The 19,167-nt window shown below is 42.5% G+C and overlaps 3 protein-coding genes across 3 annotated transcripts; 2 read left to right on the top strand and 1 right to left on the bottom strand.

Annotated features, from left to right (window-relative positions):
• The first annotated feature begins 76 nt into the window (after positions 1 to 76).
• lrrc23 (leucine rich repeat containing 23) lies at positions 77 to 4,993 on the top strand. Its single transcript, XM_076277274.1, has 6 exons — positions 77 to 159; positions 258 to 520; positions 2,061 to 2,191; positions 2,484 to 2,620; positions 4,275 to 4,479; positions 4,698 to 4,993. The coding sequence occupies exons 1-6, from the start codon at positions 77 to 79 to the stop codon at positions 4,725 to 4,727; spliced, it is 849 nt and encodes a 282-aa protein (XP_076133389.1). The 3' UTR covers positions 4,728 to 4,993.
• Positions 4,994 to 6,076: 1,083 nt separating this feature from the next.
• Positions 6,077 to 16,451, top strand: tktb (transketolase b). The gene is made up of 14 exons (XM_076277096.1): positions 6,077 to 6,297; positions 8,193 to 8,310; positions 8,666 to 8,779; positions 9,032 to 9,129; positions 9,527 to 9,718; positions 10,245 to 10,372; positions 10,688 to 10,884; positions 11,264 to 11,428; positions 13,254 to 13,410; positions 13,646 to 13,776; positions 13,911 to 13,994; positions 14,192 to 14,288; positions 14,743 to 14,862; positions 15,294 to 16,451. Exons 1-14 carry the CDS (start codon positions 6,194 to 6,196, stop codon positions 15,464 to 15,466), a joined length of 1,878 nt encoding a protein of 625 aa, XP_076133211.1. The 5' UTR covers positions 6,077 to 6,193; the 3' UTR covers positions 15,467 to 16,451.
• A 136-nt stretch (positions 16,452 to 16,587) lies between these two features.
• Positions 16,588 to 19,167, bottom strand: tnnc1b (troponin C type 1b (slow)). The gene is made up of 6 exons (XM_076277097.1): positions 19,019 to 19,167; positions 18,346 to 18,376; positions 17,656 to 17,802; positions 17,382 to 17,496; positions 17,103 to 17,239; positions 16,588 to 16,967 (listed from the first exon to the last, which is right to left on the bottom strand). The coding sequence occupies exons 1-6, from the start codon at positions 19,040 to 19,042 to the stop codon at positions 16,936 to 16,938; spliced, it is 486 nt and encodes a 161-aa protein (XP_076133212.1). The 5' UTR covers positions 19,043 to 19,167; the 3' UTR covers positions 16,588 to 16,935.

Here is a 19,167-nt window from a genome sequence, read left to right as displayed (position 1 = left end):
ATCAACGATTCTAGATTTTATGACTTCTATCTCCTTTCACTGCATTCAGGTCTCATCTTGTGCAGTGACACAGGACATGATTAAAGATGGCCTTTCTTTGTTGTGTCGCACAGGGAATGGTTTGTCACATGCCTTTGTTAAGCTTGAACTTGTAGATAGGTGAGTCACATGCCTGCCTTGAAAGAACTGAACCACAATTTAGCATAAGTCAGAAGTATTCAGTTTTCAAACACCTATTCTGTTGGCCCCCTCTCTAGGAGCCTGACCGACATCAGTCTCCTTGAGTCCTTTGTGCACCTGCGTTTCATAGACCTATCCACCAACCACCTGTCGGACCTCAATCCTCTGGCTAAACTCACCCAGCTGCTTTGGCTGAAGTTGGATGGGAACCATGTCCGGGAGTTTAGAGGGCAGAGGCTGGAGCCACTCATCTACCTGCAGTGGTTCAGTATCGCCAAGAACCGCCTCCGAGATGTAGAGGGGCTCAGTGGGCCTGCTCTAGAGACCCTTAACCTCATTGGTTAGTTTAGTTGCTCTATCAAAAGAATTTGTCTTTTCATGTGGCTTTACAAGCAGCAATTGTAGAACTGTGTCATGGAAATTCAACTTTGCCTGTTTTTATTTCATTTATTTCAGCATATTTTGAGATCATTAATACACTGTGTGCACAATTATTAGGCAAGTGAGTATTTTTACCTTATCATCATTTGTATGCATATTTCCAATTCCAAGCTATATAAACCTGAATGCTGATTGGATTTATGCATCATCAGTTGATCTGTATTTGTGTAATGAGGGAGGGTGTGGCCTAAAGTGATCAACACCCTACAATCAAGGTGTGCATAATTATTAGTCAGCTTCTTTACCTAAGACAAAATGGGCCAAAAAAGAGATTTAACAGACTCTTACAAAAAGCAAAAAAATGTAAAATGCCTTTCACAGGGATGCAGCACTCTTGAGGAAGCAAAGATATTGAGGCGTGATCACCAAATAATCAAACGTTTTGTTGCAAATAGTCAAAAGGGTTGCAAAAAACGTGTGGAGAAAGAAAGACGCAGAATAACTGCTAGAGACTTGAGATTAATTAAACATGAAGTTACTTGCTGGGCCAAGAAATATCTGAAGACAGATTTTTCAACGGTTTTATAGACAGATGAAATGAGAGTGATTTTTGACGGACCAGACGGATGGACCCTTGGCTGGATCACTAATGGGTACAGAGCTCCAGATGCCAGCAATGTGGAGGTGGGGTACTGGTATGGGCTGCTATTGTTAGGACTTAAAATCAACTCCCAAAACTACTGCCAGTTTTTAGAAGATACTTTCTTCAAGCGGTAGTACAGAAAAATCTACATCCTTCAAGAAGGCCATGATTTTTATGCAGGACAATGCTCCATCACATGCATCCAAGTACTCCACTGCATGGCTAGCCAGCAAAGGCTTTAAAGATGACAGAATAATGACATGGCCCCCTTCTTCACCTGACCTTATCCCATTGAGAACTTGTGGACCCTTCTTAAATGTGAGATTTACAGTGAGGGAAGACAATACACCCCTTTGAACAGCATTTGGGAGGCTGTGGTTGTTGCTGGACAAAATGTTAATCATCAACAGATCAAGAAATTAACAGACTCCATGGATGGAAGGCTCATGACAGTTATTGAAAAGAAAGGTGGCTATATTGGTCACTGAATATTTCATGAAGGGTTTATTTGTACATTTTGAGTTGTTTATTTTTTATTCTTACTCTAGGAAATGAAAATAATCAAGTGGAGTGGGAACATTTTAGTTTTTTATTTAGTTGCATAATAATTCTGCACACCAATAGTTGCCTAATAATTCTGCACACATAGATTTTCTCCTGAGAAAGCCAAAACTCACTTTCCCTTTGTTAAATATTCAGGTTTGAGGTTTATTAACATTTTTGATTGATTGAGATCATTGTATTTGTTCAAAAATACAATTAATCCTCAGAAATACAACTTGCCTAATAATTTTGTACACAGTGTACACACTGAATTGTTTGTATCACATATTCAAATTCATTTGAACGGTTGCAGGTAATAGTATTCAGAGGATGCAAGGTCTGCAGTGCAATAAACTGACCAACCTGGTTACACTTGAGCTGAGAGGAAATCGTTTGGAGACCACAGAGGACCTGTATTTGCCCAATCTTCGCCGACTTTACCTGGTACCGTATTGCAGTGAATCATTTTAAATAGCAGTATCTTTTTAGCACAGTTTTTTTTAACCTTTAACCTTAGCTTTTAAGGTTAAAGGTCAAAGGTTTATATTTCAGTGTGTTCTTTCTATGGAAATCCATGTAATAATCCAAAAAGTATATTCACACATACATTCAGTTTGTGCTTTGAAAGAAAAAAGTATTTTTCCCTATAATCTCTACATATGCTGTGAAGCGCCAGTCTACTGATGGAGTACTTCTCTGTCCCAAGTTTTTGGTCTGATTTCCACACTCTCTCCAGGCCCAGAATATCATCAAGCGTCTGGAGGGGCTCCACAAGCTGGAGCGTTTGACCATCCTGCATCTGCGAGACAACCAGCTGGAGACTCTGGATGGAATCAGTCCCAACATGAAGTCTCTGCAGTACCTGAATGTCAGGTGAGAGTCATATTTGCATGTACATACTAGTGATGGGCAAATGAAGCTTTGGTGAACCACTAAACCACAGCAGTGTGAAGCTAGCAACACTAATGAAAAAATCCAATATGGCTGCCACATGTAGCTTTTTCAACATAAAAGTCCTTACCCAAACCAGTATATGTAACCAAAAATATTGGTTTGCAAAGGACTTTTATGTTGAAAAATGTATGTGTGGCGGCCATCTTTTTGAACCTAGTGTCGCTAGGTTCACACTGCTGTGGTTCAGTGGTTCACCAAAGCTTCATTTGCCCATCACTAGTACATACTAATGGAGGGGTCTGCCCTCAGATGAGTGATTGCGTGTTTTGCAGACCTTTCTATTATACTAGCCTATCTCTGACCGTTATTAGCTCAATCCACCAATATTAATTATTATGACCGCGGTCATATAGGTTTAGTCAGATTTTTTTTTTTTTCTTTTTCTTTTTTTTTTTTTTTTTCTTTTTCGCATGTCCAAATTTCCCTCAAGGATTCCCGGGACACTGAAAGACCGGGGTACACGAAACTTGGTGGGCATGTAACCCTACATGGATAGCATGGAACCATCGTTTTTCGTTTTGATCTGTGGCCCCCCCGCTGGACTGGACCCCCCAAAAGGAGGGTAGGGCAGACACAGTTTTCTGTGAATATCTTGAGAACTGTAGGGCCTAGGATGACCAATTTTTTCCGTATGTTTGCCTCCAGGGGTCATGTTAACCCATTCCATGTGCACACGTGCACAAACAGATACACACGCACACACATACATTCACAGTAATCATACGTATGACACATACTCACACAGTAGACATATGTACGCATGCATACAAACACACATACGCAGACAAACACACAAGCACGCACACACACAGACACACACACACACACACCCACACACATAAACGTGTGCACGCACACATGCACACAATTCAAGAATTTCTCAGAATTATGAACAGGCAAGATGGGAGTGGGGTTGTATAAAATGAATTTTACATGTGAAATCTATGAACTAATCATGTTTTGGTACTTGTTGTCTAGCAGATACCAGTGAGAATTGAGTGTGGATAATGCAATTTAGTGAGACAGTTAGAATCATATAGGCCTTTCAGCGTGATTTATTTTTGTGGAAAAAATGTGCTGGACTGGGCGGCGGTCATATTTTGTACCGCTCTGCGGTACATCTAGTTTAACAGGGTGTGCAGGGTTATTGTTATTTTGTGAATAAATGCTTGTAGTTATAATGGACTTTACAGTGCAGGAAGAGTACTTTTCCATCAGTAGGGGAACTATCTGGGAATCATATCATCCTGTTGTTGTGTTCGCAGCATCCTGAATCACACAAGTTGTAAGAACCAAATAAGTTACACACTGTGTTGTACATAGTGAATGCCCCTAGTTGCATCATCTGTCTGGGGAGATTAAATCAAAAATCAGTTTCTCTCCTTTCATGCCCATAGCAGAGGTATTCTTGACAGAGAGTGTGTCTTGCCTTCCCTTGCCTATGAATGAGAACAGATGGTCAAGATCAACACTTGATCTTTAGAAAGGCAGTTTATGAAATGTTTTCATCGTAAGTCATGTCTATTCTCTAATCAAAAGGCTTCCTTGTGCTCATGTGCCCTTTTCCTTTAAGGGGTAACCTAATATTTTCCCGGAGTGCCTTGCGTAGCCTAGCGGGTGTGGCAGACACATTACGAGCACTTGTGTTGGCTGAGAATCCCATCATGGAGACCGACGAATACAGGCTGTTTGTTCTATCACAGCTCCCTCTACTGGAGAGACTGGATAAGGAACCTGCCTCTGAGGAAGAGAAGGCTGATGCTCTGGAGAGACAAAAGGTATGGGAACAGAGAAAAACACTCACATGCTTTGTTTGTGGATTGTTTTCAATGGGTCACAACTATTAACTAATGAACTTGTGGCTTATGGTAAGTAAGAGGAAATAGTATGTATGTTTTCAGTACTTGTGCATCCAGGTTTGATCTAAGACACAGTTCAGTGAATTCATGGAATACCATCTCATTTGAGCCCTCAACTAAGTGCATCTTTTTTTCAGGACTTTCAAGATGAAGATCCAAAAGAGTAGTAACAACTACAGCATCCAACCTGCTTTACACTGTCTACAGTGCATCCTTGACCTCTTCTGATATAGAGCCCGGTAGACAAGGAAGTTAATGCGGGCCATGATTCTGTAAGCATCACTGCATGTGTTTGTAACATGCTTGAACTATGGTATGTTGTACGTGCACATAACTTTGACAGATTTAAAAAAACATATTTATGTAGGCTCTGTACATTGTTGCATGTACAGATCTAGGAACTTTTTTTTAATAAAGGTATTTTCTAATGTATTCAGGGATATCTGGATGTGTGAATTGTGATTATGGTTATGGTTATTGTATTTAGCAGATGTTTTTGTCCAAAGTGACTTATAGAATATTAACCTACCTACTTACATACTTATTGTAAGTAACTTGTTAAATTGTGAACTCTAATTTCACTGATAATGAGTAAAAAAGAGTGCTGAAAAGATAAGTTCATTCATTGATGATGTGTCATTAAAACAAGGTTGTGCTGTACTTCTGGGCAGGCCTAACCAGTTCTGGCCATTTCTTGCTCTTGGCCTTTTTCCAGCTCCTGTGGCAGTTGGAAGGAATGCATTCTTTAGGGCTATGCAAAAATAGTATTATTCCTGACACAGTACTACTACACATACATATAGCACTGATAGTTCTGATCATATCAAATACAAAGTTGAATACATTTAAATAGAGAGTAGAGGCAATCAAATATCCTAAATGGAGTGGCATGCCAGTATGCATTGACAATGGGTGGGGCACCTGGATGGGCTTTTGAACCAACTGATTGGAGAGAATATCAACCTTATTACAAATCTCATTTATACTATAAAGACCTTAAGAAAATAGGGATAGGCCTAAGGTTTTAGCTCATGCGTCACAACCAGGTTTACCTAGTAAGTATGAGAGAGCAAAATTTGCTACTTCCTTGTTGGCAATGGTCTGCTATCTCAGTGTCTAACTTAAAGGTACAGCACAACAGTTTGTAGATCGCAGATCTTTGCAGCGATTGCAGATTCGACCATATCTTTAATCAGACCAGATTAGTGATTATAATATGGTTGTTGTCGATTCTTAAAAATGTATATATTTTCATGCAAAAAATGAAATAAGGCTGGGTCACTGGGGTTTGCAAACATACCCAGTCCGATGTCACCGAAGTATGTAAATGTGGATATTATATTTAATTTCTCACTTTTAGTATTTGAAAATATTTTACTTCAAGTTCATTGCAGTGGACCAAATCCATTGACATCTTACCATCCATAGTACCATCCACATATCCTCCAATGAATCGGCTAAGTGGGTTGGGCTAAACTTGAATTTCACTTAAAATCGGCCATGCGTAAGTACGTACTGTCTGTCCCTTCGTCATATCTTGTCGGAGGACGTGCGTGTCTTACAGGCCTTAGTAATAAGACCTAAAACAGTTTTATAACTCTCAGTGAGATACGTTATTCTTTAAAACATCAACATGAGCTACCATAAACCAGACGAGAAAACCCTGCAGGGTCTGAAAGACATCGCCAATAAACTGAGAATTAATTCAATCAAGGCAACATGCGCATCAAACTCTGGGTGAGTATTTTACCATCAAATGTTCAGTAGCAGCTAGCTTTCGACTGATTATCATGATGAAAAGGACAGTAAAATTGAGTTTGCATAAATCTACTGTATATCGGAAAAAAGTAGTGGACTTAGCATTGTAAGATATCACCTGCATCGATTTTATTAACGGTAAAACTAAGTTCTGCCACACGTGCAGAATTAACATGACCTACCGTATCTGCTAGAGTTAGCTGCTAGTGTGCGGTCAGTAAGCATGTTTTTGAAATTGCAGAAATGGGAGCTAGTGTAACATTAATTTAATTGTCAGATTTCAGAATTGACCGAATATTATTGTTGATATACACTTACAGCGTTTCCACAACTAGACTACGTTATGTTTGTGTTAAACTTATGAATATGGTTGCATTTTTCATAAAGATGCCATTAACTTCAAATGACTATCCGACTCAATTCAGTTAAGTCGCTGTTTAGCTAATGTTAGCGATGGCTGCTTCAGGGACTTTCTCCATGATCATGTCACATGGGAGGTTCGTGGTCTCGTGGTCGTTTTCACGCTTGATATTTTAAAGTTGCAGCATTCGTTCCTAGTTAATTCATATCCTTCGCCCATGTGATCGCAAACTACTGCAAATTCATGGGTGCAGACTGAAGTGACATAGTCAGTTAATAAAGCGGACGTTGTCTACACCGAAAGTTTGCTTGAACACCGCATTGCTACAGACTGATTTCTCAAGGTCCTTATTTGCCGCTCGAAACCTAACGCAGATCATTCCTTCCTCAATGCTTTTTGTCATACAGGTGTGTTTTACGGTCTGTTGTAAAGACAGACGCATGAGCAGTAGCTTTAAATATACTACTTCCTCCTAGGCTCAGTACTCTGCAGGTGAAACTATCGACTCACTTCCTTGTAGCTTCTACTTGGTAGACAATCTTGATGAGATGAACAAAAGAAAAGAACATGAAAATGTGGAAAACCTGTTTTCTGCACACTTCTCTCTGACACCCACTAGCATTGGTTCATTCATTTCTCAAGTCTCCCGTCACACTGCCAGTGTCTTCTACCCACCCTGTCATTCTGGAAGTATACTTCCTTGTCTTTATTCTTTGTTTTGTATTACAGCCCATTTATGTGTGACACAAGGATCAAAGGGGTAAATGTATAAAGCCCAATGGAAGATATCTTCTGTCAGTGTAAAGTTACAGAAATAACAGAACATGCATGTGTTATGAATAAAATCTGTGTGAACCTGAATTAACAGTTAACACCTTGATGACTTATGACACTGAAGTGCATGTTGCTCCTAAAGTTGGCAGATTTGTATTACCATACACTCATGGGTAAGGGCCCAACTAATGGTTGAAAGACTATTTGTACATATGGTCTCACTGGCTAGTGTTGTGATTTTTGGTCTGTGTGCTTTGTTAGTTTGTAACTGAATGCAGTGTGTGATCTAAGCAGCATGCTCTGTTGACCTGTGGTTGATATTACTAAATTGTTGCAGATCTGTGGCAAGAATGTCAGTCACACAGACACACTTCAGTGCTGGTCTGTGTGTGCTCATATGGCCTGTTGAGGGTTCTCTGAATGTCAAACTTGAGAAACTAGGAAGAGTAATATAATAGGATAACACTATATAGCGCCAGGAATTTAACATCTCTCCTGTGCATATTTGAAAAATGATAGTGCATGGTTATAGTGCAAAGGCTTTTTCGCCCACTGTGTTGTGTATCTGTTCCATTAGATCTTAACTATATATGGGCTTATATTTGTTCAGATTTCAGAGTCTGCATTGCGACAGTTCAGAGGGGTTTGACTTGTGGTACAGTTCCCTAAAACTGCTAATATGCAACAATGTTGCAACTAACATTGATTCTCCAATCGTGTCTGTGTTGCTCTTCTGCAGACACCCCACCTCTTGCTGCAGTGCAGCAGAGCTTATGTCGGTGCTGTTTTTCAACACTATGCGCTACAAGGCCGACGACCCACGCAATGCTTGCAATGACCGCTTCATCATGTCCAAGGTGAGCGGCTTCCACCAACATCAGCCAACACTTGTCCAGTCCCATGAAGAATGCACCTCTAGATTGAGACTATCAGTGCATTTGAGAAGCTGAAAAACATCCAGTGGTCAACCCAAGTATTGTAATGGAATGTGCAGTGTCTGAACAAGATGGACTGTGGTTCAAGATGACTTATACAAATATTCACACATAGTTGTATAGTACTGATAAATGTGTGTCCTCCTGAATGAATGAATGAATGAATGCTTCAAAAGTGGCCATGCATGACTTGCTGATTAATATAGGATTTGGTGTTGATATATGCGACCATGCCTGTACATGTGTTGAACCTTTGTTTTCTGCTGTTGCTCACTAGGGCCATGCTGCTCCCATTCTTTACGCTGCCTGGGCAGAAGCTGGCTTCGTCAAGGAGTCCGAGCTCCTGAACCTCCGCAAACTGGACTGTTTGCTGGAGGGCCACCCCACTCCGGTAAGTACGGACATGCCAATCAGCTTCCCCTCTTGTCTGTTGAGGTGTAGCCTGCAGAATATTTGGTGGCTTGGCAATGGATGGAATGATTTGGGGGGAGGGGGATCCCCATGTGTACTCCCCAGAGGCCTAGTTTTTTTTTATCGCAAGAGCTTAAAACCTACTAGTCTGGTACTTACTGCTTACTACTTACGGCCTACTGCTTTTAGGCCGTGGTGGTGGTACAAATGCTGTTTTGGTCTTTCCCATCAGAAACTGGAGTTTGTTGACGTGGCCACTGGATCCCTGGGACAGGGTCTCGGAGCTGCCTGTGGAATGGCCTACACCGGCAAACATTTCGACAAGGCGAGGTATTACAGCCTGAGTGTTGGGCGTTGAACAGACCTATGAACCTCTTAATGTTAAGCAGGCTCAGTCCATATGGTACTATTTCAGGGTGACTTGAATCAGACTTTGAGCTAATGGCAACAGCTATTTTAAGCTGTATGATTAAGGGTTTTTAACTGTACTGGACTGGAGCCAACAGGTTGTGATTCTCATTGAAATACTCTTAAATAGTCTGTACTAGGTCTTTATTGTTCACATTCTCAAGATACTACCATTCTTTTTTAAATGAAAAAATATAATATTTCAGTCTCCCCTGTGAGCTTAATGTGATTTGATCATCAGTTGTTTAACAACCCACTTACTAACATCCATTAAATAAAGTGGTGCCTGACTCAACTATTCTCCTCTGTGATTGGCTAGCTACCGTGTGTACTGCATGCTGGGAGACGGCGAGTGCTCAGAGGGGTCAGTGTGGGAGGCCATGGCCTTCGCCTCCTACTACAAGCTGGACAACCTGGTGGCCATCCTGGACGTGAACCGGCTGGGCCAGAGCGAGGCTGCGCCCCTGCAGCACGATATGGACACCTACAGGAAGCGCTGTGAGGCTTTTGGGTAGGTGTGCTCCTCTCTGTCCTGGGGCTCGTTCGGCCTTGCGCAGCACTGCGCAGTTCTGGTTTAAAGGTGCTCTAAGCTGGGTAACTGGGTGCTCTAGCGATTGGTTAGGTGGTGTTCGCAGTATGTGACAAAATTATTTAGCCTAAAAAACGCGTGGCATCGCTTAGAGCACCTTTACTTGGAACAATGCATGTTTGTTCCAAAAGTCCAGCATGCATTACATTCAGCCAGATGTGGGCAGCGCTGCATGAAGTGAGCCTTCTATCTCTCTCCCTCCCTCCACTCTGTTTCTACTGGCACTCTTCTCTGTGTTGTCTGCATTTGTTTCCATGTTTTTACTCGTGTTGGCCGTCTACTCATTCCTTTCTTCTCTTCCCTCTCATGTTCTTTGGCTGGTAACTGTATACCTCTGTTAACAGATCAACCTGTGTAATCATGACTCGGCACTCTGTCTTGTTTTGCTAATGAAGGTGTTTTTGTTTTTGTTTTGTTTTTTTTCCTCGCTCTGTGTGTCCGTCCGTAGCTGGAACACATATGTGGTAGAGGGTCACGACGTGGAGGAGCTGTGCAAGGCGTTTTGGCAGGCTGAGCAGGTCAAAGGGAAGCCCACCGCCATCGTGGCCAAAACCTTCAAGGGCAAAGGACTTAAAGGTGGGTTAAAAAGGGCCCTGTTGACCTGTTGCTGAATAAGCAGGGAGGTTAATACAGCACTGAATGCTGAATCTGGCCCGTAACCGTTCTGGCCCTTAACCGTTAAATTGTAAACAATCCCATTTTTAAATGACCTTTTAAATGCAGACCTTTATAACATGCATCTATATCTGTCAGCAGGTGTACCTAGTCCACTAGTTCGCTTATTATGGTCTCTAGTTTAATTATGGAGCTGCGTGCAGACCGTCCTTTGACCTGGCCTACTGTATCTGTTTGACCCTTTCTAAATAAAAACCTGATCTCTTTGTGATGCAGACATTGAGGATCTGGACAACTGGCATGGGAAGCCCATTCCCAAGGACCGTGTGGACGCCCTGCTGAAGGACCTGCAGAGTCAGATCCAGTCTCCCAACAAGGTCCTCACCCCGGAGATGCCTCAGGAGGATGCCAAGCCTGTGGACTACTCGGCCATCCGCCTCCCCTCTCCCCCTGCATACAAACTAGGCGATAAGGTGACCCGCTGTCCTCTTCCTTAAAATGCTGTATTTTTCCTGATGTCTAACCATACACTTATATTTTAGTTGTATTGAAGCACCTCACATGTCCATTAATGGTATTTATAAGGATATTCAGCGCCGTCTCAACTGAAGTCACCTCTTTTAGTTTGATGTACCCATGGTTATGCTACGTTGTGGTGATGCATGTTGCTATATTGTAAGGATGTGCCATATTGTATTTTTGATGGTCATTTATTTGCATTTTCATTGAAATGTTTGTAATATATGGGAAAGAAAATTGTTAGCCTACTTAACTTGGCCTACTTGTAAATGCATGAGAGACTCCCCTTCCCTACTCTATTGTTGTCTTACAATTCCAATCTCCCGTTCTCAGATTGCGACCAGGAAAGCCTATGGTGTGGCCTTGGCCAAGATTGGACAGGCCAGCCAAAGGGTAGTGGCCCTCGATGGCGACACCAAGAACTCCACGTTCTCTGATACCTTCAAGAAGGCTCACCCTGACCGCTACATAGAGTGTTTCATTGCTGAGCAGAATATGGTAAGGAAGCATGCTGGTACATTTGACCAAGTTTAAACCCAATGAAGGAAACCTGTTTTAAAAATTAAATAAAAATATTTTGTATATGTACCTGTGCACACAACGTTCCCTGCATGTACAGATGTATGTGTGTGCTGTACTGCATGTTCCTGTGTTGCATTGTATAGTCAATTGTGCAGGTACCTGTGGTCCAAAATCTCCAGGCACACTCAGGTGTGAGAAATCACTGCAGGTTTATTCACGATACTGGGAGCAGGTCACTAACAACAGCATATTCCAGTAACACTACTCAAAGTTCTGTAGGGCAAGGCCGTATCTTATACACATTTGATACATTGTGTAAATCGAATACAAATCACATGAGTACAATGTTCTTTTCCAAAACTCCTCATACATGCAGAAATACAACAATACATGTACACTTCTTGGACATGGCATGTGACCCATACGCCATACGCAAGTCATGTGGCTACTCCAAGTAAGTCAAATAATTGGTCAATACAGTACATATACATCCTTCAGCATTTTCTTGCAATAGTCTATTTCCTGTAAGGATATTCCTAATATTACTGCCTCAGGCAGAATACCCTTAACTCGTGACAAAGGGGGTCGCATGACCTTTATTAGAAAGTCGTGACCTGGAGAGAGCAAATGACAGACAAAGCAAAGTTGATGCACAGAATGTATAGAAAAGCATACACATAATATAAGAACATTAAATGTTATCTATGTAATAAATGCAGATTAGTATTCACTTCTAATACATATAAACTTGTTAATAATCACTTCCATTACATAAAATGTGTTAGTAATCCAACATTTCTACCACATACCCCTGCCAGTATCCTTAAAAGGTGTAGCATTACATTACATTACATTTGGCTGACACTTTTTAACCAAAGTGAATAAAAATTAAGGTAGAGTACAATAAGTACAAGTTAGTGCATCAGTGAGTGTAGCAAGTGGCCTCATTTTGCGACATTTCTTCTGACAGAACAGGACTTTGGATAGAAGTTGAGCCTGAATTGCATCACCACACTGATTAAATGAATAAAGCGATTGCGATAGAAGTGTTTGCCATGGGTGGAGTATGCCTCTATTTATATGTGTAGTTCTCCAAAGGAGTCTGACCTTTCCCAGTTGAACTATAATCATCTCTAAAGCTGTCCCTAAAGGCTGTCCCTAAAGTGTCTCTCTTAACCCACTGACATAAGATCCTAATCCTGCCTCTCACCTATTCACCCACTCACCTGAGGCGATCGGTTAACCGCAGCGTGGCTACCTACGCTCACAGGGCCAGCCAGTGCTGAGGGGTATATACAATGAAGCGAGAGGAATGTTGTGTGAAGCCGAAAGCCAAAAGTGTGTTCAAATTTGACAAACAGTGGCGAACATTCCTGTTGGATTATTATTTATTTTTTTTCTTTGTAGTGTAAGGACCGTAAACAAAAGGCTAGGCGATTGTCTGGCCTGCTGAACTTGCCATCTCATTTGGTAGTCTACCCCGCTCCTCTGCTCTCCTCCTCCCAGCTCGTTGACATAAGCACACTTTGCGCTGCTGTTGTCTAGAGACTAGCGGTGATAACAGAGTCTAGTGGTTTCAGAGGCATCTACAGGAATGTCTGCCATCCGTCAGCCTCTTGTCAGCCCTTGGGCTGTGATTTACTGATCAGATATACACTAAACTCTCCTGAGAAGAAACCAACAGGAAACAGGGGGAGGGGGTATCCACGATGCAATTTCATCACAGGTGTTAAGATGTTTCAGGAGATTAGGTTGCTTATTAACTGGGGAAATCTTGACCAAAAGATGCCTTGTTTTCCAGGTCAGCGTTGCCATTGGTTGTGCCACACGTGACCGCACTGTAGCCTTTGCCAGCACATTCGCCGCCTTCTTCTCCCGGGCCTACGACCAGATCCGCATGGGTGCCATCTCCCAGTCGAACGTCAACCTGTCCGGTTCCCACTGTGGAGTCTCCATTGGTAAGCTGGAGCTTAATGTCAGTCTTGCATACCACTTACAGGCAGCTCTACAGTCACTGTATGTCTGTATGCGTGTGCTAATATAAAAGTTCTGTGTGCCATTTTGCAATTTGATTTTCCGAAACACTCTCACCCTGCTGTATGAGAGATCTGCATATTAGTTGACCTTTTCGTTGAGACTTGTGATCGGGTTTTAGCAGGTGTATCCGATCTGATGTCTGTATGTTTACTGCAGGTGAGGATGGTCCGTCTCAGATGGCCTTGGAGGACCTGGCAATGTTCCGAGCTATCCCAACATGCACCGTGTTCTACCCCAGCGATGGCGTGTCCACTGAAAGGGCAGTGGAGCTCTGCGCCAACACCAAGGTCTGTCTCCCTGATAACACTTTTCCCATCCCATCTCTGTTTTGAATGTGTCGGTACACGGTCAAGGTCTTTGGCCTCATGAGTTACAATTGACCTGATGTGGATGCTTGCATTGCTTCTGCTTCTTTCCCCAGGGAATCTGCTTCATTCGCACAAGTCGTCCTGAGACCGCAGTGCTCTACGCTCCCGATGAGAAGTTTGAGATTGGACATGCAAAGGTGAGGCGCCTGAAAAGATGTTTTGCCAATACTTGTTTTAAAATATTTCTGTTCATTCAACTGTCAATCATCAAATAGGATTGTTTTTGATCACCTAGGTGATGTGGGTGTCTAGATAGTTTTGGTATGTGACATTCTATTGTGTAGCATGGCTTCCTGTATGTTTATTGTGTGCATTGCCTCTTGTTGACCCATAGGTGGTGCGCCAGTCTGACAGCGACAGGGTGACTGTGATTGGTGCAGGAGTGACTCTGCATGAAGCCCTCACTGCTGCTGACCAGCTGGCTGGCGAAGGTTAGTACTCCCCCCTGCTGGACAAAAGAGGAAGCACACAGTATTTACATAGGGCCCTTTCGATCTGTTTGTTCCTAGAGGGTTTCCGTTTGAAACGTTCAAATCTAACGCAGATACCTTGAAATGAAAATTAATGACTTTAGCGTGAAATGCCTTAGGAACGCACATGTTTGTTTATGCAGTTGAAAGGGTCTATAGCCTGTGGGTCAGTCTGCTGCCCTCCAGCAAATACCACAATCTCCTCACCTTCTATTCAGTGGTCACATCCATTTAAGTGGACTTTGGCCCACCTTGTGACAGTTGTTTTTAAGCCTTATTAAGGTTTTTCTACTTCATTAAGTGGTAATGAACTGCCTAGTCTGTCCTCAGCCCTTAGAGGCTGATTGTTTGACGTGTTGCATTTCTGTGTGTTTTTTTATTTTCCCTTTATATTATTATTTATTTATTTTTGTAGGAGTGAACATTCGTGTGATCGACCCATTCACCATCAAACCGTTGGATGCCCGCACCATTGTGTCCAATGCCAGGAAAACCGGAGGAAGGATCATCACAGTGGAGGATCATTACAAAGAGGGTGAGTCGACACATAAAAGCCCAACTTATTAACATGTCTGTCTAGTTTGATAAAAATATAGTGGTTTTAATGCTCTCCCCAGTTTGATATAATACATTTGGTATATGCTAGTTGTCTGTATAACAGGCGTTGTGTAAGGTCATGATTTGAGTTTATATTGGGCACAGGAAGTGGTGCTGCATTAAGGGTTAAGGGTTGAGCTATTGAGAGAACAAGAGTTCAGCTGTTTTGCCAGTTTTCTACCACATTTTCAGCAATTCTTGGTGTTCTACTGTGTCATCTTGCACCTGTGCTTCTTGGACAAACATTGGGGAGGAGGGGGTCGGGGGGGATCGGAGCCACCCTCCTCCTTGTCTAGCCTGTGTGTCTGGAGTGCATGTGGTTTTCCGGGCTGACGGCCGCCATGCCATCTGTGCCCTCTCGTCCCGCAGGTGGTCTGGGCGAGGCCGTGCTGGCAGCCGTGGCTGAGGAACCGGGCATCGTGGTGCAGTGCCTGGCCGTGAGCCGCGTCGCCCAGAGCGCCAAACCGCAGGAGCTCCTGGACATGTTTGGCATCAGCGCCAAGGGCATCGTCACCGCCGTCAAGGGTACCTTTGCCAACTGAGGAGGCATCTTGATTGACACATCACTTGGCCATCTGCCCAGCCCACCCCACCCCACCCTGCCTGTCCTTACTGCCCATAAACTAACACAGAACCAAGCTCAGAAACTCACAAGCTACGGTTATAACAGCGGGGCAAACCACCACTTGTTATATTTAGGAAATGTTTGTTGAGGTTGTAATCATCATCATCAAGTTTGGGGTTTTTTTTTTTTTGGTTGTCAAGCATTCCTCTTAACTCTCTGTACAGTTGGTAGACTCTAGACCAAGAATTCTTATGTTTCACCTTGTTTTTTTTTTTGTTTTTTTGTATTTGAAAACTCACAAAATACTGTAGCCATTTTGCTACCTCGTCAGCACTTGGTTGCAGTCATTCTAGTTAAAGGTTGCGGTGAGAAACATGTCTCTTCTGATTCTACATCACCCTGTCTGTCCAAGTGCAACTGATCCCTTTGCCCCAGTTAACATTTCATAATGAAGGTTTAACATCTTGCCTGTCTGTGCTGGCTGATAGATAAGCTCTTTGTATGTTGAGATATAACTGTTGATGATGAGTCATTCCATGTTGGATCCAACATGTCATTCCACTTCTGACCGTTTGCCCTGTTTTGATGATGTCGCCATTACTTACATTGTGTGTCATTGTGTTCTCTTGGATATGAGGTCTCTCTGTGTGCTTGTTCATTATTTGGCCTCCAATAGCAAGTGCATATCAGAGCCTATCACTCTTGTTTCATTCCTTGATGGTGCTTATGGGGCAGATTCTGTGAACCACCTCCTGTCGGTGCGTTTCCCTGTGTGATAGCAAGGCGATGAATATTGTAGTGGTTTAGCTTCTTTGGCCAGATGTGACTTAACATTCTGTAAGTGACTTTGTGTATTACTAAAGTATGCAGTCCCTTATCCCTTGTGTGGAACAAAAATACAATGGTGTGCGCTGCCTTTGACAATGCTGTAATAAACTGACTTGGTCCTAATCAAAATGTCATCCAGTGTATGTCAGTCTCTAATGTCAGCATGGGTGCCTGTTATGAGATGAATTATCGCTTTGTAGATATAAGTGGCAAATAGGTGTAGTACATCAAGTTCTTTCAGTGGTACCTGTAAGCAATGAAAAGCTCATGTCTGATTTAAAAAGTGAGTAGTTTTTATTGTAACATTAATTTAGAATGTTATGGCAAATGGTTTTGTTCTTGGCTATGTATGGATGAGTAGCTAGAACATGTAGAACTGTACCTCATGCCAAACAATTGTGTGTCTATTGCATGAAGAAACATGATAATGGAATAGATGGAGTCAATAATTATTTACAGAAACAGCAGAATGGCAGTGTGAACAGGGGTAAGCCTTCACATTGTAAGAAAAGATTTGAGGGGTTTTCAGGTTCATAAAAAACGGTGGAGAGGTTTCCAGATGTTCTTTTCTGAAGGTAGTTCACAGGAGCGCCATTCCAGGATGTCAACTTGGGTTACTTATTCAACTCCCTTCATGAATTCAAGGAACTCTGTAGGATGGAGGAGGAAAGGAAAATGGAGGGGAAAAAGGTCAAATCTACATGCTCTAATGTTGATCTATCCTCATACTATCTTGGCTAGTTTGGGCAACCTCAAACTTGGCTCTAGGCTTACACAAGTCTTACCATCATAGTCAATCTTGCCATCGTTGTTTTTGTCTCCATCCTTCATAAGTTCTTCAATGTCGTCTTCTGTGATGGCCTCACCTGTTGACTCCAGCATGTTCTTTAGCTCATCTAAATCGATATAGCCATCTCCGTTCCTTGTGGATGAAAAGTTGAATGAAAGTTGAAGTTAGATTGATAAACTCTTACCTTATATACATATCTTTAGCAATCAACCAGTGTCCCGCTGTGTTTAGCATTTTTACAAGGCTTGTCTGAGGTGCGTTCAGGGTCACGTACTTGTCAAACATGCGGAAGACCTCGGCGAGCTCCTCCTCTGACTTTCCTTTGCTCTCCTCTTTCATGCAGCGCACCATCATGACCAAGAACTCATCGAAATCCACTGTCCCGCTGCCTACAGGTGACCAACACAAACAGGCGTGACCTTCCTAATTCAGACTGATTTATTCATTTACAATCACAGAGTTTGGTAGGTTTGTATTCCGCGGTACAGGGTCAGTTACACAGGGATTGGTGATGGATATCTTTACGCAGATCGGCTGAAGTTACGTACCGTCTTCATCTACCTCATCCACCATCTCCTGCAACTCTTCTTGGGAGGGATTCTGTCCCAGCATCCTCATGACCTTTCCCAACTCCTTTGTGCTGATGCAGCCGTCCTCCGCACCCTGCACGAAGATGTCAAAGGCAGCACGGAACTCTACGGTAAAAATAGAACGCACAGAAGCCATGGTCATGGGCCGAAAACACAACAGCTGTAAAGCAAGTTTATGTTGGCACAATAAAATATGCAAATATTAAGTACAGTCAGTTAAATCAGTTTGGCTATTGGTTATGGCAACCTAGCTAATATACAAATAAGAACAGAAAAGGAGAGGGAAGTAAGGAAGTTACAGAAATTAATCTTTATTTCTGTTAGGTGACTTATTAACCCTATCTGGGAGAAATGTTACTTGGAGCATTCATGTCCTCAGAAGAAATTATGGGGTGAGTTTCCAAAAGTATGAGAATATGAGGACTTTTGGGCGGATGGGCATTTCATCTGCACTCACAACTGGCGGTTTTAAAGGGGCATCTTTCCCCCTACAATGCCAAGTCAGATTATGGCTCACAGCTCTAATTATACAGTTTAAGTATGTTGACGTCAAGTGCAAATGAAATGTCCAGAGAGGTCTAATTGCTCTCTAATTACTCAGACAACAAGGACGTGGGTGGTCAGTAAAGACATTGTTGGGAAATTCACCATTTTTCTGTTCTTCTGTTAAGTTCTCGACCTGTTGGGGAGCAGAAGGAGATTTATGTTCACTCCACTACGTTTGTCCAGTCCAAAAAAAGAACATCACAGGGAAAGGTGTTTGGAGTGCCCCTTCTCCCCCCACCCCCCACAGAACAGAACAAATGTCGTGCCATCACATTGTTCCTCCCACCCCCGTTCCCCCCACCCCCAAATGACCTTCAATAGATTCTGACCCCCTTGTCTAAAATCCTCTGATGATATCAACTTCAGTGTGCAGCAAGCAAGGCATAGACACAGTGGTGAACTCTTGTTTCAATTGCATCGCATGTGCTACCTGTGATACATGGCCTTTTAAGGTATGATCTGATAGATTTGGACACTGATCTGTATACCCCTTGTCAAACATAACTGTCACAAATGACAATGTCATACATTTTACATAAAATCCTTGATGATATCAAGTCTCAATAAGCACAAGAGCTCAAGAACAATAAGCACAAGAGAAAATCAAGTAGCCTTCCACCTGCCTTGTATATTTTATGACAAAGTCAAGACGGTGGCACTGGATGCATTAAATCCCAAGTGCTCGTTAGAGTTCTTTACTGTCCTTTAACCTTCCCATTCCAAATGAAGCAACCCCATCATATGAACTCCATCACCTTCACACTCACTCACTTACCGCTGCTTTATAAACATCATCCATGGTGGCTGCGCTGGGTTTAGGGCCTCAAGACAGAAACGCAGAAAACCTCAGCCGGTTCTCTCCCAGTAGATCCGTCACGGACGACCCCTTGGTTCAGGCGCGCTTGCTGGATAAAGGATGGGTCG

Source organism: Alosa pseudoharengus, unplaced genomic scaffold (assembly GCF_046254945.1).
Source record: "Alosa pseudoharengus isolate Yale_2024_CS ecotype anadromous, Long Island Sound unplaced genomic scaffold, YU_APseudo_1.1 YU_APseudo_1.1_scf_9, whole genome shotgun sequence".
NCBI lineage: Eukaryota > Metazoa > Chordata > Actinopteri > Clupeiformes > Clupeidae > Alosa > Alosa pseudoharengus.
This window is presented reverse-complemented; position numbering and strand designations above follow the sequence as displayed.